Source organism: Notothenia rossii (genome assembly GCF_949606895.1).
Source record: "Notothenia rossii genome assembly, chromosome: 9".
In the NCBI taxonomy this organism is placed as follows: Eukaryota; Metazoa; Chordata; class Actinopteri; order Perciformes; family Nototheniidae; genus Notothenia; species Notothenia rossii.
This window is the reverse complement of record NC_136907.1, coordinates 54,900,365-54,918,474: the sequence shown is the minus strand read 5'-3', so window position 1 is coordinate 54,918,474 and position 18,110 is coordinate 54,900,365. Positions and strand designations below refer to the sequence as shown.

The window sequence follows — 18,110 nt, the reverse complement described above, 5'->3', positions numbered from 1 at the left end:
AAACATTTCTATTAAAGAAAAAATTATAAATGTCTGTCTTTTTATGGCTATAACTTGAATTTGTATTCAAATTAATTAATCAATCAATTATTTTTTATATTTTATTGTAATGTAGAGATAAGGCTTTTAGTGACAAAAAAAAAAAAAAAAAGTCTAAATATGCTATTTGGCCTCAAATCATCTGACGCCCTGCGATCTTTGGCGCGCCCCCCAGGTTGGGAACCACTGGTCTAAATAAAAGATGACGGGAGGTGTGGGGTTGTTTTACCTGAGTACAGTCTGGCAGGCATGTTGGTCACCCAGCTGGATGGTAGTAATTCCCCTGAGTATGGTTTTAAAGGCAGGTTGCCAAGTTTTAGAGAAATAGCCATAATATTAAGTGCTGTATAAAAAGTTACAAAGCTTTAGTGTAATTTAGTTTTGCAGTTAAAAGCTGTAGGCCATATTAATGTGAGGTGTTTAGATATAGCCAATTGGTTTATTGAGCATTATGTAAAAACAGAAGTATGACTCATACAGATGCTAATTTGTAGAATGTGAGAGTTACGCCTGTGGAGACATTCTGCAAGATATCATGTACATTAGATGTATGGATGTTTTCCGCTTGTGTGACATTTTGAATAAGAATTCTGGTTATCTGTATTTTACTGATTCCTTTAATGTTGATGTTGTGCCAACTTTGGGACCCATTATACATTCAGTATCCATAGTTGAGGCGATGGCAGAATATACCGTTAATAATAATAATACTGTTACATTTTTAGCGTATAGCTGGGAAATATTTGGGAAATAATGAAAGTATGAGTTTGGCTAGCTGCTAATACCAGTATGCTAACATGCTGATAGTCTTTGGTTTATGTCATACCATATGACATAAACCAAAGTGTTAAAATTATTCAGTTTTGAACTGAAGATGGCACTAGATTGAAAGTCATGGAATCACCATTGACATGAATACCTGAACAAAATGTTGTCCCAATCCATCTAACCTGCTGCTGCATGGTTCAAGAGGGAAAGGTCAGGAAATATTATATTTTGTGAGTCATCCTCTTGGAACCATGAGAATTTGTAACACAATCGATGGCAAACCATCCAATAGATATTTAAGTCATTGGGTTTCATCCTCTGGCTTTCATGAATGACACAACATGGCTATCCATCCAATAGTTGTTGATATTTTTTGTTGTTTCGGCCAAAGTGGTGGACCAATAGACCAGCATTGCAGTTGGCTTTTAACAATTGTTCAATGTGACCTGTGGATTATCCAGATAATATTTTGCTCTATAATGTTTCTGAAAAGAATGTTTGGGTCACATAAGTGCCGAAAACGTAATTCCATCCAAGTCCATTGTATTGAGGTGGTAGAAAGAACTGATTACTAGATCAGAAATAGGAGAGCAAAGAAAGAACTGGCCTGACATGCAAAGCTGAATTTAGATCTGTGATGTTGCGAGGACACAATACACCCTCTAGCTTGTTGTGGCACCAGATGTCTCAGTACACACTGCCTTAAAGTGTGTTTCTGGTGTTGTGTACTGTGCATCCATCCTGGTTCTGCTGCTTTGCCAACTGACTTACCCTGCCAAACACATGTATGGCAGAAACAATTCCCGGGGCTGTAGCAAAGTGTGGCACATCCAGGCAGAAGTGCTCCCTGGCCCTGGGAAGAAATGAGGAAGATGCAATCAAAGCTCACACACAAATGTGTATACGTTCAGTTTAATAACGCACACAGTATCAATAATAAAGAGAGCAAAACAGGCTCCTTCTATTTCTTTCTCCCTCTCTTCCTTACTCATGCACATACAGAGTCTCTCCCTGGTGGATAAATCAGTCCTTTCATGCTCTGTCGTCTAGCTGGCCCTGTTCTACTGTGTTTCTATAATAGAGAAGGAGCAGTCCCTTTTTTCTTTTTCTTTTTTACTATTCACACATACGTCTTCCTCTGCCCTCCCTCTCTCTAAACTTCAAAGGGCTCCTAGTGGAGTCAATCTACAAGTACACCAGACCAATGATAGGGGACTTACAGCTTGTGCAATGACTGAGCTGGATATATCAACCTAATGAAGTGTGTGTGTGTGTGTGTGTGTGTGTGTGTGTGTGTGTGTGTGTGTGTGTGTGTGTGTGTGTGTGTGTGTGTGTGTGTGTGTGTGTGTGTGTGTGTGTGTGTGTGTGTGTGTGTGTGTGTGTGCGTGTGTGTGTGTGTGTGTGTGTGTGTGTGTGTGTGTGTCGGTTGGGGGAGGTACGTGTGGGGGAAATGGGATGGTATAATTTGCTCTTAAGTGGTAAGGATGGAGGTAATGGCTTTTTTAAATAGGACCTGGACGATGATAAAGGTGGCCTGATTAACACAAGTATAATAATGTTATCATTGGCCTGTAATCAGGAGATAACTTAGATGATGATAACGATGTTAATGAAGATGATGGTATCCCCATTGAATCAGATCTGTAATGATTCCAAAGGCACGTTTTAAAAAAAAAGATTAGTATTCAGCAACTGAGCTGAAAAAAAAAGGAATATTAGAGGAATTTGCACTCAAGGTGCCCTGTGGAGCTTTCTTGTAAAACAAACAAAGTTCATTAAATGTGATGTTTCTTCTAGAGGTCTAATGATGTTTCATCAATCTTCCTCCTTAGAAAACCTACATCAAGCCAATTGAAGAAAAACATTTTTTTAATCGCACAGCGTTAACATCCATGTAAATACTCATGTTAGTAAGCGATAAGTCTACAAACACAACAATAACATTTGGCACCACCTTGTAGTAAGCCCCCTTTAGAAACAATTTATAATTTGGAGACTATGCCTGAAGTGGAATGATGAGAGTAACACCTACGTCACTTCCAGGTGAAAAGTACGGCCGACCACTTTTGGGGGAAAACAACGCTGTCATTTGAATGGCGGTCAATAGAAATTCTGAATTTGCCAATCCAATCAGACATTTTTGAAAACCGTGGATTTTTGGATCTTAAAAAATCAGTCAGGCAAACAATTACATGAAATCATTTGAAATCGACAATCGGATCGATGCATGGTTAAATTAAAATCAGTCGGCGAGGCTGTAATTTCGCCAGCTGTTACTCGTATGAGTGAGGCGGAAAATAATAGTTTTATCATGCCAAAAAGCTGCTGTGTCGTTTATTGCACCTCAAACGTTAAAACGAATCCAGAGTTACGTTTGTCTGTACTTCCTCTCAGAAAAAAGGACAGTAAAAGAAGAGCTCTGTCGGCCCGTCCACACGGTGGCGTGTGTTCTGCCCATTCACTTTGAATGGAGTGACGTCACCGAGCTGCATTGTGGGAGCGTCGCTTCGCTTTGCTCGCGTTGCTCGCTTCTAAAATTGAGCAATGTTCAACTTTTGAAGCTTCGACGGAAGCGTCAGCCAATCAAATCATATGCCAGTAAAATCTCTAGCCAATCAACCGCGTGCTTGTGTGTCCAGGGCGGGAGATTCATGTGATTGGTTGTTGGTCGAGCATCAGACATAGACACAGCTTCAGACACGCAAGCTTCAGCGCACGCCGCCATGTGGACGCTGCGTGTGGCTTCAGGCTTGATCGTCATTCAAATGACAGCGTTGGTTTCCCCCAAAGGTGGGCGGGCCCGTAAAGTGACATATGTTACTCTCATCTATGCACATCGATCGCCTACTGCTATATTTAACCATATATCGAGCCCGATCGTTGATTTCCAATGATTTAATGTAATTGTTAGCCTGTCTGGCCATTCGGGCTCTTTGAATATCCAAAAATCCACGTTTTTCTTAAATGTCTGATCGCATTGGCAAAAACTTCAGAATTTGTATTGACCGCCATTTCAAAAGTGGGCGGAGACGTACTTTTTGCCCGGAAGTGACGCATGTGTTACTCTCATCTATTGATACTTGTATTTATTAACATTTATTATATAACTAATAACTTTCTCATAATCATAGTAATGCTGCGTGTTTAAAAACCTTTGACTATAGAATTGGGTAATGAAATGTAACAATAATGAAAGCCTTACTTTTGGCCCTTATTTAAAAAGAAATTGGTACCAAAAGTTTTTTTTGCAACTGCTGAAAGTACACTGCAGTGCTTACTAATAATACCTTAATCATAGGTCTCTTAATTTATAAATAGCTGGGAATCCCAAAGCACCTTATTAATTGTTTAAGTAGTAGAGGGTGCAGTGGTAAAGTGCTATTTTTATAAGTGGGGAGTGGACCTAACACCCTCTAGGGGGGTCCTCACCTCCTCAAGGAGGGTCCTCACATCCTCTAGGGGGGTCCGGGGGCATGCCCCCCCGGGAAGATTTTTTTTAAAATATTGAACTTAAAAGCATCAATCTGATGCACTTTGAGAGCAACATTAAGAGATCTATGGATCTATGTGCTCTTTGCTTGATTCATGCCTTCCCAGTCCCTTATCACGTACAAGAGCATGGCGCCAGTTGTTGTAGCCAGTTGTAGTGAAGGCATCTGACTTACTTGAACCGAAATCTCTACATGCATAGCAGAAGATGGCATCTTTTTACATGAATATTCCAGCCAATCTCTGTTTTGAAACCATGAGCTGCCTCCGTGGGCGAGGCTTGCAAAGCCGGCGAGTCGGGCGTTAGTGTCCACGACAGTGGCCGCGGGTAACCTAATGTCCCCATGATCTGAACTGTTATTACCTGCAGTAGATGCAGTGTTACTGCTGGCGATAAGGGCTGGTAGTTTTAACCATGTTCTGATGTCCATAATTGACTGCACCTTGCAGATGATGAACGCGCAGCGGCACAGGTCACGCGCCCCTGACATAATAACGTTACTTACCGTTTAAATTGAACAAATAAATGCAGCAGACAATTTATTTAACAACAATTACAATTTATTTTATTCCAAATATATTCTTCTTCTTCTGTTTTTCACTTTTATTTATTTTTTCAATTTTCATTTTACAAATGAGGGTGCATAACGACACAACTGAGGGTGCAATGCACCCTTATGCACCCCCTTAGAACCGGGCCTGAGCTAGCTTAACTTCAACCAAAGGGCAGCCCTACAATAAGTTATTGGAAAATGACAGCGATATCTACAGCATACTTAATATTATGTAGTTGCGTATGCTGTATTGATTGTTGGATGTCATGATGCTTATGATGCTGATGATGATGTTGGTGGAGGACGTTGTGGTGACTCTGAGTGATGATTGACATTATGGCAGTAATAATCACTTCCGAGTGAGAGCGGTGATGAATATCAAGAGACGAAAAAGAGACGAAATTAAAAACGTGCCGAGAGATTTTTCAGGAGTCACGTTTTAATAGATGAGAGAGAGGGGGGAGAGAAAGAGAGAGACGGGGGAGAGAGAGAGAGGGGGAGAGAGGGAGAGAGGCGCGTTAACTGCGTGTGTCCTTCTTGGACTCAGTTGTGTGACCGGCTGATGGGCTGAACTGGAGACAGACGAAGAAACTTGAGACAATCACAGCGAGATCCGACATTCAGAGGTAAATCAAACACCAATGTGTCTGTGACCGAACCCCTGTGATTGTGAGCTTGTGTGATTGATTTTAACGGCGGTCGGGCTGACTGGAGATCAGACCTAGTTTCCCCTCGCTTGGTATTTGGGAATTGCGTTTCTCTCGGCTCTTTGGCACTTCTGCTTGACACTTACCAGGGCTAACATTTAAAATTACGGTACGTGGTAGGTCAAATACTTCAATATCTATGTGTGTTTTTCTTTACTAGTGTCAGTTAAATGAATTCATTAGGTTGGATGCTCCCGGTGGACCGACTCTGTGCGTATTTCTGTGAGACCCCGCAGGATTTTGTCGTCCTAAAAGTATCCCTCATGTGAAATGAGATGTGTGGAGAGATATTACAGCCGGAGTGTTTTAACAGTCGACGACATTGATCATAGGCTACAGTCCTAATAGGGTGCTGTTGGTCAAAGAGATTGAGGACCTGTCCGCTTGCGCACACTCGTATGCTTGTGGGGGAATTTCCACGCCATAATAACTGTTGTATGTACACTGATTGATTCTCCTATTGATCCCTTTATCGAACCCTACAAGATTTGTAGTGCATGTTTTATTCCGACTACAAGGTGAGGAGAAAGGGCTGAGACTTTTTGTACAAATTGGACAAGCGCAATATTTGTACGCGTCCTAGCCGATTCCTCACAGACGGCATTTGTGTGCGCTCTACCCCCTTGTCTGTCTACCTGCTCGCATCCGTTACCGAAGGACGGCTGGGGGAACCGACTGCCAGACTTTCACACACAGAGCAACCACCCCGGGGCAAATATTTTACCTGCTCGCCGTCTGTATGGGCAATTTCTCCGCGGTTCAGCGCGTCTCTAATGAGGTTGATCGGCTCCGAGTCGCTCCAAAAAGCCGGCTTAATTGCGTCCATTTATTACGCCACCCTATAAGTCGGTGATAATAAGTATTTGGCATTATATGCAGGGGTGTTGCTGATACGATTTATCAATTTGTATTCCCTTATCTCTGTGCACATATTGTCATCATGTTTGTGTGAAACCCTTTTCATCCATTGCCCTTCAGGGAAATACATTTGCTTAGATTTATGACCTGCCTTCCGAGGTTATATCGATTAATGCAGCCAGCTGTGTATTATATTTTTGTAAGAAAACAAATAAATAAAATAAAAGTAGGTCTGCCATATATATATATATATATATATATATATATATATATATATATATATATATATATATATATATATAATTTCCTGGGGTTACAAGCTTTTGATACAGTCATCTTTGAAGCTGGGTCCTCAAGTGGAAAATCTGCGCTCTTATAGCCCTTGTTGAGCATATACATACCACACACACACACACACACACACACACACACACACACACACACACACACACACACACACACACACACACACACACACACACACACACACACACACACACACACACACACACACACACACACACACACACACACACACACACACACACACACACACACGATGGGCTTTAAGCGGCAGTAATGGCTGTGATCAGTGTGAGACATGTTTATGTATGTATGTTGAAAGCTCATGTATTATACATAACTGTCCTACCAGTGTAAACGGGTACACTCAGTTGAATGTGTATGAGCGCCTTGACTATGTTTATTTATGTGTGTCTTGTATGTGTTTTGGTGCACATGTTTATCTCTGAATATCTTTGACTATGTGTTTCTTTGATTGCATGAGCACTTTTCTGCAATTTTTTTCGGACTAACCGTGCAAGGTTTTGTTTTTTGTCAGAGAAAACAGGAGGAACGAGACTATAGTGTTTGGATTTTCACATTCTCCTCTTATAATGTTATTACGAGAAAGAGCACACACCAATCGGTGTTTCAGCATGCAGTTAGCAATTGTTTACAGCGGATGACTCTTGCATTTTCCCAGATGGGGACCAAAGAGCTAAGGAGGGCAGAGAGAGAACCCGGAGAGGGGAGGATAGGAGACATCAAGGGAGGAGAGGAGTGGTAGTTAGATGGAGAAAGGGGAAATAGATGAAAGGTGGACAAAGTAAGGGGTGGGTAGAACATGAAGAGAGATTAGAAAATGGGAAAATTAGTGGAGAGTATAGGAGGAAGAGGAAGAGAGTTGTGGTGGTAATGTTGGAACTGGACAGCTTGTACTGAGTACGTGACTAATCCTGGCGATAAAACTGCCTGAAGAATAGAAGCTGGACAGAAAGGTGCTGTAGTTGTGACAAGCGAGGCACACACCTAATCCCATTAGCGGACAGTGCTCTGTGTTATGGCCGACGATAAGGAAGTGATTCCGGATAGATGGTGGGATACTCTGGAAGGATGAAACGACACCGGCAGACTCAGAAAAAAACCCACCAAGGACAAATGATAAAGGATGTATGTGTGTTCGAGAAAGAAACTAGAGTCGAGGATGTACTGGGGAATGGAATTTATATTCAAGTCTGGATTTTCTTCAAGCATTTTCGTTCACCAATCTTACATAACCTTCTTGCCTCTCCTGCCTGGAGTGCCTTGTAAAGTGTTGTTGGAAGACAGATTACTTACTAATTATGTTCCAGAGACTCCGCTGGCTGTCTTTCTTTAAAGACTCAATCAAATTCCATCAATGATGTGCCTCCGAAGGTGTTAGAGACGCTCCTAAACATGCTGATCACCCTTCTAGGTTGAGACCTAATGGCTTCATATGCAACCCCCCTTTGGGAAATACATGAGAACATGGTCAACAATTGACACGCCTCTATGTCTTTCTGAGTCTGTCCTAATGAGAATGGCAGAATCCCCAAGACTACCACCCTTGGGGGCTTTCCTTTTTTCGACTGAGTGTGTGGCAATCGACGGACGCGTACCATTCATTAGCTGACAATTCAGTGAGATGAATCAGACAACAAGGCCACCTAGGGATCCTCCTGGAGAGCAAGGAAATAAATGCTTAGTGCTCAAGACATGAACATTCCCTAGGGCCCTGCACACAGAGATAATGTAATGGCAGAATTCCCTTTCCTATTGTTTAAGACAGGAAAGGAAACAAGGAGCTTCCAGGATCTAACGTCGCCTAAGATCCCACTTGTACTTCAATATTCTAACATTCCAGACATGGGGAAAATGGAATGAGCTATATAAAACCTTCGGCAGATCACCCAGTGTCAGTCTTTTGAAGGGGAACAAAAAAAAGCCTGTGTCTCTGCAGTGACTTTATGCAGAACTGAATCTCAACTATATCATCTCCTATTACCTACTCAAGGCGAGTGACTGACAAGTAATATTTCATCCTTACGTGATGCCCCCTTTAAACTCCGGATAGATGTGAGGGATGATGTACTATACCTTCCCTCAGTGCCCTTTGATGAGGATCATGCATCAAAGGCAGTAGAGACACATGATTGCTGATGCTAACTTTTTAAGACGAGATATCCGCCAAGGGTTTTCACAGCACAAATCTATCAGGAAAAGTGTGGGAATTAGCTCAAACATCCTTCACGCTTTTCCCCATTGTCGCCCAATGCTGTGCTGTGTCCCCATCGTCCCCAGATCTACTGCTGTGTTCCTAATATCCCCAGATGCGTGTCTTAGTTGTCCCCAGACTAAAGTTAGAGCAGGACACACTGACCTAAGTCTGAGCAATTATATGCCTAGACATGGAGCTCTTCCTTCCCTCGTGGTGATGGAAGGAAGGGAGGGGTGGAGGACGGTCATTTAGAGGAATTGGCTATGTCTGGCAGTGCAGTGTTTTTCCTCGATGGAGGCCTATGGGATGGTGCTGCAGAGTCTGTCACGGTCTGATTGCTCTCAGACCAACACTGCTGTTTACCCGCGTGTATGTGATAATGCAGGCAGGTTGGGATGCATATATGCAAGCACCTATTCGAGAGAAGACACACACTTGTCTGCGACTTCGAAAACTCATACATAATCATTTTCTTCTCCCTTAGACAAGAACTGAAAGTATGTATGCTCCTTCGCTTTCTGCTGTCAGCAGGGGGTCTGTATTACTGCCGGAGTGGACTGAATTTCAGAGCAAGGTGTTCGATTTGTGGAGGAAGGCAACTCTCAGTTCATGGTTGATGGCTGGTTGGATGGGTGGGTTAAAGGAGGACTCTGAAAAAAGTACAGCAGCTCACTTCACCAGAGACAATATTATACAGAAAGACAGGAGGCTGCCCCGGGCTGGATGTGTGTGTTGGTGTATGTGTGTTTTTTTTGTGTATTTACGTTTATACCCTACTGTGTAGGAATGACGGAGGGAGAGGGCAAGAGAGTCAGACATTGATAGGACGAGAAAGCCTAAACTGACTTGGTTGGGTATGTGTATGTGTGTGTTGGTTGTAAACGAACTGCCATCAGCTGAAGTGTTGGAGTTGTGAGCGAAAATGTGTCTTTTCTTTTGTTATTTCTGAGAAAAAGTTGAATTTGAGCCAAGAATCGAGCGCTGGATAATGATACTGAGCATTTCTGTCATATATTTCCAGGGCTCTCAAGTTTTGAACAGAGTTCAGACTGAGATTTTGGCAGCGGCGGGGCTTTGGGTGGGGACGGTGGTCTTATCTGATAAATGACACATAAATTCATACAAATAAAAACATATTTATTTCATTCTTAGTGAAGGGATGTGTGTGTGTGTGTGTGTGTGTGTGTGTGTGTGTGTGTGTGTGTGTGTGTGTGTGTGTGTGTGTGTGTGTGTGTGTGTGTGTGTGTGTGTGTGTGTGTGTGTGTGTGTGTGTCAGTGTTTTTTGTTGTAGGTGTTGGTGGCAGTTTTTGAGGCCTTCAGCACTGGGGTTGGTGGCTCCCATCTGAAACGGTTTGGTTCCAGGCCTGCCATCTTCACTGTCATGATGGAGGACAGTGTTCCATCTAGGGCCAAGCTGTTCCTAGTTTTTGTCTTGTTCAGTCCAACCATCGAGAAAACCCTCTCCGCGTCGGCATTAGAGTGAGGGAGCACTAGAACAAGTTGAGCTATTTTAGTGAGCCTCCCAAACTGGCTCAAACTTGTCACCTTTAAAAAAAGGAACCAAGAGACTCTATTACTCAAATGCTTTGCTTTTGATTTCAATTGATTATGTGTATGTCATGTGGTGCCAAATTTTTCTTACCTTGCACTTGATTGAGGACATACTCCCCCAAAACTCCTCAACATTAAAGGTGGTGGGATCTTGGGGCATGGGGATATCCATCAGCTGATATTCCAGGAACTCCTCACACACCTTGTCCTGTTCCTCCGGCCCACGGAAAGGTAGTAGTTCCTGAAATCTAAAAAGAGCACCATGTGTAAAGAACTGATTAATGTATTCAATCAAAGTATTGAATGAGTTGAAATCCTGGAAAATGTGGAAACCCTTACCTGTCTATAAAGTATAGGGCATCTTCCACCCCACACTCAGTCCTCTGCTGCACATCCACAAATCTTGTATGCCTCAGAAGAGCCTCCTTCAGAGGGAGTTTATAGATGCCATACTCCACAGCCCTGACCAGAAATGCCAGTGCTGCCTGTTGGAATAGCTGCTCCTCCTGAGGTGTGATGTCTCCAGCCTCAAGGAGCCTATTGAGGGTAGCTCTCGTGGTGAAGCCAACATTTAGTTTTTCTCCTACCAGAAAGAGAACAGAAAGAGATAGAGAAGCAAATTAAGTCCAGGTAGTTTCAACAATATGCATCAGGTAGAGACAGGGATTTCACTTGGAAATTTAACTCAAAACTAGACAAACAGTCAGTGTATAGATTCAGTCTGTCTAGTTTTGAGCACTATGTGCACAATAAGTGCAAGTGGTTGAAGGTATTCCTCTATGTAAGCATACAATTTTACCCATAAACTACACAAGCATGGTATGCCTACACACATTTATGCTTTTTAACAGCCATAACAGAGATATCACCCAACTCGCCCAATAACAACAATCTTCCCAAAAAGTATATTTGAGGTCAATGAGAATACAGGTGTATCTCCTTATATGAAACTTTTACCTGGCAGTTGGTTTAGTGGGTCCTTGTAGAGGATGTCATGGACTTGTCGGCCCTGTAGTGCTGACGGCTTCATGAACCTCACACACAGTTTCTTGATGAACTTTGTCATCTGCAAATTTGTAGTTCATAAAACATTTCCATGTATTACTTGAAAAAGGACATATCAGCCAATTCAAGCAGACATACTGTATTTGGCAGCAGGATGGCCTAACCCTTGCATTTTACCTCTCTGTGGAGCTGAAAGATGGAAGACCTTTCTCTCTGGAGGAGGAGGTTCAGTAGGGTGAACACTGGCAGCGTCGCTTGATAGAAGAGTAGGTAGACTTCAGTCAGGGGGTTGGAAAATGCATCCACCAGCCTTCTAAATCTTGGTTGTTTCTCATCTGTAAATAAACACAGTCAGTGCTTAAAAGTACACATTTAGTCTGGTGTAATGCACCTGTATTACTGTCAATGAAACAAACAACATACTTAAAGACTTAAAATAGCTGGTAAGTCGCCCATACTGTCGCAGAATTCGTGTGATGCACCTCTCCAGGCTTAACCATCGCACTGAAATGTGCAGCAGCATTTCCATGTACTCGCTCTCATGGAATTCACAAAATTCTGGAAAATATAAGACATAACATCAACAGTAAACAAATTAAAAATGTCTGCATTTTGTTGTATAACAGTAGAGCTGGTTGAATCACAAACCTGCCAAGTAACCTTTACGGTTGGTGCTTCCTTTAAACCAGTACCCAACATCCACGGTCAGATCCTCTGGATCGAATCCGGATATCTGCAATACATGAATTCAAGTATCTATTGCAACACTATCAGCAAACCGTTTTACATGGCATTGGGCTTAACGGATTGGTAATATAGAGTGTACATGTTTGAACTTACTTCCATAAACTTCTGCCCCGCATGTTTGGCAGTGTTGTGGATGATATGACAGGGGCATCCATGGATGTAAATACTGCCATTTTCCTTCAACATTCTGGCTGAGATAGAATTTCTGGCATCTGTATTTACAGGGGCATTGTCAATAGAGAGACCGACACAATTTCTCCAAGGGATGTCATTTTCCTGCAAGGTGTCATTGATTTTTGTGTAGATCACTTCAGCGGTGCCACAGCTCCGCCCACTGGTGGTGCACATATCAAGGAACCTGTGCACAACTTTGTTGGTGTCAAAGATTCTGACAGTAAGAGGATTCATCTTCTCTAGACCTGTAACAATAAGGACCATAACGAAAACAATATGTTGTTCAAATTGTATGAGTGCATGTAGAAATGGATAAAAAATAAGTACTAATTACTGATAGAAGTTGTTAAGCACATACCAGTATCATTCGAGCCATCTGTGACAAGTGTGAAGGGATTCTCTCTCATCTTCATCACCAGTTCCTTCTTAAAATGAGGTGCCACTGCTTCATTTATGAGGCACGTTGTTTTTGTGCTTGCGCTCTTAAAGCCCTGAGCTGTAGGGGAGTCTCTAAAACATTCTTTGTACAAGGGGCTGAAATGGTCAGCAACGGCAAAGGGAACATTGTGCTGCACCATTGCAACAGCAACCTTCACCTCAGCCCTCCTGGTCTGCAACAGAAACAACTGATTACATACCTCATAACCTTAAATACGTTTTCAAGGTAATATGACAATCAATTTGAAGAGAAATGTAATTCATCAAACATTGACGCCAGCTTTTTAGTTTTCCTGTGCTACACTGTACTGTATGTACCTTGGCCTCTTGTACACTCATGCCTCCAACAGAAGTTCCTGTCACGTAGAACTGTGCAATACTGCTGACTGAGTTTAGAGACTGTTCTTTGGCCCGATGTCCCTTGTCTTCCACATGCCTGCTTATGTCCCTCACGCCTTGATGAGCACAGGAGTTCTCTTGTCTGCACACTGAGCACCAGTAGAAGGAGCTGGTGGTTCCCATTGTGATGAATGGCCATCAAGTTGACCACTCCTTCTTAAAGGAACACCTATATGTGGCTACTCCACATAATCCTCTCCTTTTCTCTGTTTCCAATGGGTTCTCCCCAGTCTCCTCCACTGCCTTCTCTACCTCCTCCACAGTCTCCTCTACTGCCTCCTCTACTGCCTCCTCTACAGTGTCCTCTGACCTGGGAACCTTTTTAGGGAGCTGATTGTTTTTGAAAGCATGAAAGAATGCTTAGTTGCCTCTTTCCTGACATCTTTGAAAGACAAACGCAATAATTATTAATATGCTTTGTTTTCTGATAAAATATACACACACTCACGCCAGGGATGGAAATGAACACCAACCATCAGCCAAATGCTGGTAAAACATAACAGTGGCTGGTAGATTTTAAATACATAATACAAATGTACCATTGGTTTACTACTGAATGGCTGGTAGATTTTCCCCAGTGGCTGGTAAATGTTCATGTGTTGTGTAAATATTCAAATGTTTTGAAAAATGTATTTCCAGCCCTGGCGCGCGCGCACACACCGGGAAAATAGGAGACACAGGGACAGTCCAACAAGGGAGCAAATAGCCTTGGTGCTTACTACAATAACAATAACAACAATGATAATAATAAATAACAATAGGCCTAATAATCATTATAATAAGTTAGTGTAGGCGCAAAATTCCGAAGAAAACAAGCGTCAGAATAGCTGCAGAAATTAGCTAGCAGGGATTCAACCGGCTAGCTAGGCTAGTTCATGCATACTCTAGTCTAGTCACTCAAACTGTTAGCTAAAAGCTCCCTGGACATATATTCCATAACAACGGAAATCAATGAGATGAGATGACTTACTGTACTGAAAATATGGTCTTCTCCCACGTCGAGCAGTCTGTAGCCACGCAAAATGTCAGTGAGTGACTATGTGACAGCCGTCCTCTTTGGTTACTCTTCAGCGAGCGTCTTAATCATTGGAATGGAATCAGAATGTAATGTTGTAGTGGAATGTCTAAATCCTACCCGGATACAGCCATGTTATTTTCTAATTGGCTGTTCGACAGCTTACATTCTTTTGATTGGTTGATGCGTGGCTACAGTGATTCTGTACTAGTTTGTTTACAAAATTGCGGCGCAACTTGGTGGGCGGTACCCTGGAAAGAAATCTCTGCGTGAGAAATACAAGGTGTGGCGTGTGAGTGTGTGAATGGAGTGAAATGCGTGACTTGAGAGCTCTGTATTTCTGTCAAATCCTTTTGAAGGGTTTCATTGTTGGCATGAGACCGGTGTAAACTTATTAATTGTAGGTTATGCAAGTAGTAAATGGTTAGATTTTCAGCATGTATTTATTTGAGTGTAAGTTGTTACAATTCTAAATTCTGTAATTATCCTAACAACTTCTTTCTGTCTAACAGTGAGTTTGATGGAAGGGTGATATCTTCTTACATTAACTTGCACAGTGTTCGAATTACCCATTTGCTTTCGGGGGAGCCCTATTTATTTTATTTGTTGGCAATCATATAGGCAGACCTGAAAGATGTATGTTTCCTACATTACATCAACAGTGATTGCCAATAGGCCTACTTTGTTTGGTAGGACATATTTTTTCTCTCCGAAATCTCGATCGCTTTTTCGTGTGCCTGGCTCTTATGGTGCTTATAAATCTTCTTCCGCAGGTTATTCTGTTGATCTGCTGACTTTTCCCTGAATCCATTCTTGTGAAAGGTGCACTCAGGTGGATTTTTTTGCGAGCGGCAGGGAGATCAATATACTTTTTGCCTCTTAACAATTCTCACATCCACATTTTTTTTTTTTTTGAAAAGCCGTGGATAACTTTCATTCCACTCACTCCATATTTTCTGTGTCCAGTTAAAAGGCAGGTCATGGGCATCGTTAGGTTCGCTAGTGCAGGTGGCGCCGGCGGCTGTGGCCGTTGTTGAAGCCTCTTCAGGCTCCGCATCGGCAGGCCTCTCCCTCGGCGTGGAGCTGTCAAACTCAACCCTAACGCCGCTTACAGCCGGCCAACTAAAAGTTGTTCCGTTCACGTTGTTTTTAGACTCCTTCGCTTCTTTGCTTGTGAATCCAAAAGCTGCGAGGCTTGGCTGTTTTCGTTTCGCCATATTTTTTATTACAAAGCCAGAGTTAAACAAATATCAATATAAACATTTCAAATACCACGCCAGCATCGCCGCCTTAACCATAGCAACGTAAGTAGCGTAAAGAATGCAGCGCCGCCACGTACAGATGGCAACACCCAGAAATATTCACAAATGCAAAACAAATATTCAGAAACTGTAATGAACAATGACTATTATTTATTTCAAGAACTTTTATTTATAGAAACTCAACATTTCTAATCTGTGTGACACAAATATGCCCGATTGTTTTGGGCTCCCCCTATTTATCTCAAAGTTGGCCTTCAGGGGAGCCCCCCCCCCCTCTTTGGGGGAGCCAAGCTCCCTCTGGCTCCCCCCCATTTCGAACAGTGAACTTGCACCTATACAGTAGTAAGAAGTTGGGAGACAATTAGCCTCTACATTAAGAGGAGAAATTGTACTTCTTTAAAGTGAATCTGTACTGACAAGTTGTGTCTTTACTATGCGTACATTGGGCTGCTAACTTCCAGTAAGCATATTTTAGGTTAGCCCCAGTGCATGCTGCATGTGGTCAGTCCTCAAGGCTAACGCTAACGTTAGCTGTTGATTTAGCATAATGAGCTAATATCTCGTAACCTGGCTGCTTGATAAACCACAACATCATGTTTCATATTTCTACATGCAATAGTTATTGAATATGTAATTTAAACATTATAATTCACTTTTCAAATAAGTAAATAATTGTCTACATTTTCACAATATCTTTCTTCAACCCTGCTTAAATACCTATGCATGTTAGCATAATTTCTTGGTCCATCAAAGCTGTTAACTTCTCAGTAGAAGTAACTCAAACCTCTAGCAGTGCAGGGAACATTTGCATATAACTCAAGTTAAGCTTAAAGATATTTTTTTGTTATTTAAATGTAATACTTGTGGATTTTTGCCTCAATATCTACCAGGGGGATTTGCTGGCTCATAACGTTCCATTAAAGCATGAGTCATGGTGGTGGGCGGACCAAGGTGTACAATTGAAGAACAGATCAAAGGAGAGACTGATCAGTCACACAGCCTAGCTTGAATTATTTACATCTACAAGCAGTGGCGGCCGGCCCATAGGGGTGCTAGGGGCGCCGCCCCCCCTCTTCCCACATGTTTGATTGTCATTAAAAAAAAAAAAAAAATTAAAAAATATATTTCAAAAAAAAAAAAAAAAATTATTTTTATTTTTAAAGAACAAGGTAAATATTATATAGTTGGAATCAGTAAAATGTATAATCTACAATAAAATCTCGTTTGAAATAGTTTTACGATGTCTAAAGTTACTGATAAGTCACATGTTTCCTGGTTGCCCGCATCGTGTATCATTACCCTCTCTCGTCTGGGCGGTAGAAAGGAGCCCTCAGCCAGAGCAGCAGCAGCAAACAAGCTGACTGTTGCTATCTGTAAACTATGCCGCCGAAATATAATTTCAGCCAATCAGCGTCGTCAGATCTGATGCTCAAAGGGCGCCCTGTCAGCGCCCTGGCCTGTGTGTCTGTGAGTTGTTCGGACTCGTATCCAAGGTGACGCTACAGTAGTTGTCTACAGGTGGAGACTCCAGTGCTAGTGGATCGCCGGAGCTGTGGATTAACATTTACATGCTTATTGTAGTTGTAAGGGTACATGTGTGGGCTGGACCTGTATTTTTACAGGAAAGGAGTGATCAGAGAGTCGAGTTGTCGATTCTTGTTCAGTTTTCATCTTCCTCACCCTCTCAGACTTTGAGTTGCACGCGCCGCTAAAGAGACGGGCTACCATGGAAACCAAACAATGGTGTAGCTGTATTAAAGTCCGAGTGGAAACAGTCGAGAGTAAATCTGATTTTGTAAGAAATCGGGAGAAATGCGGGAGTCTCTCGCGAAAATCGGGAGGGTTGGCAAGTATGACACACACACACACACACACACACGCACACACGCACGCACACACACACGCACACGCACACGCACACACACACACAATGTTCGTATTTAGTCTCCCGGGAATTAAATCATTTGAGTCTTCCCAAAGCACCAGTGTTCTGCAGTTTGTGTGGGCCTACTGTTGCACAGGAAGATTAAAGCTAACCACATTGAAGATTATGGATGATCTCATATTTTTAAGCCTCAATTTCTCCCCCCCCCCCCCCATTATTCCGGGGGACGATCCCCCGGACCGCACTAGTATGGTTTTGTCACCATTTCCATAGCCCCAAGGATAATGAAGGTAGAATCCATAAAAGGGGGTCAAATCTCACTTAGCTGTAATGAAATGGAAGGAGGCTCCAATAAGTGCTTTAGCACATGGGAAATAGAATCAAAAATATTTCGTGCTAATTTAGATCTTCTCTATTCATGCATCACATTGAATTGGTTAGCATTAGCGCAAATCTTTATAACAAGTGGCGAAACAGAAATGTTCCATTTGATAACTATCATTGGCTTTCCATTTGCTTGTTACTATTTCTCTATTTAGGAAGCACACATGAAATTGAAAGCAGAAACTGTAGCAACATAAATTATTTCACCATGGTTTAACACAATTTAGGAAGGGATTAATCAGTTTGCAACAAAAGGTGCCAATGAGTGTTTGAGTGTTTTTGCATTGTTTTGAGTTCAATATCATGCCTAGGAA

General features: G+C 42.2%; 2 protein-coding genes across 3 annotated transcripts in view; one reads left to right on the top strand and one right to left on the bottom strand.

Annotated features, from left to right (window-relative positions):
* Positions 1 to 5,380: 5,380 nt before the first annotated feature.
* The window catches only part of cdh24b (cadherin 24, type 2b), a 176,617-nt gene continuing 163,887 nt past the window's right edge, over positions 5,381 to 18,110 (top strand). Inside the window, exon 1 of the mRNA XM_079651806.1 lies at positions 5,381 to 5,476. The gene's annotated coding sequence lies outside the window, so the exon portion shown is untranslated. The remainder of the gene's footprint in view (positions 5,477 to 18,110) is intronic.
* LOC307019605 (protein FAM200A-like) lies at positions 10,132 to 14,490 on the bottom strand. Of its 2 annotated transcripts, XM_079650605.1 has the most exons (11): positions 14,221 to 14,490; positions 13,170 to 13,632; positions 12,772 to 13,024; positions 12,333 to 12,658; positions 12,141 to 12,225; positions 11,916 to 12,050; positions 11,670 to 11,827; positions 11,445 to 11,553; positions 10,827 to 11,070; positions 10,579 to 10,735; positions 10,132 to 10,481 (listed from the first exon to the last, which is right to left on the bottom strand). In XM_079650605.1, the coding sequence occupies exons 2-11, from the start codon at positions 13,371 to 13,373 to the stop codon at positions 10,209 to 10,211; spliced, it is 1,944 nt and encodes a 647-aa protein (XP_079506731.1). In that variant the 5' UTR covers positions 13,374 to 13,632; positions 14,221 to 14,490; the 3' UTR covers positions 10,132 to 10,208. The 2 variants fall into 2 exon arrangements, with proteins under 2 accessions (XP_079506731.1, XP_079506732.1); XM_079650606.1 differs by lacking the exon at positions 13,170 to 13,632 and having other exon boundaries at positions 10,133 to 10,481; positions 14,221 to 14,489.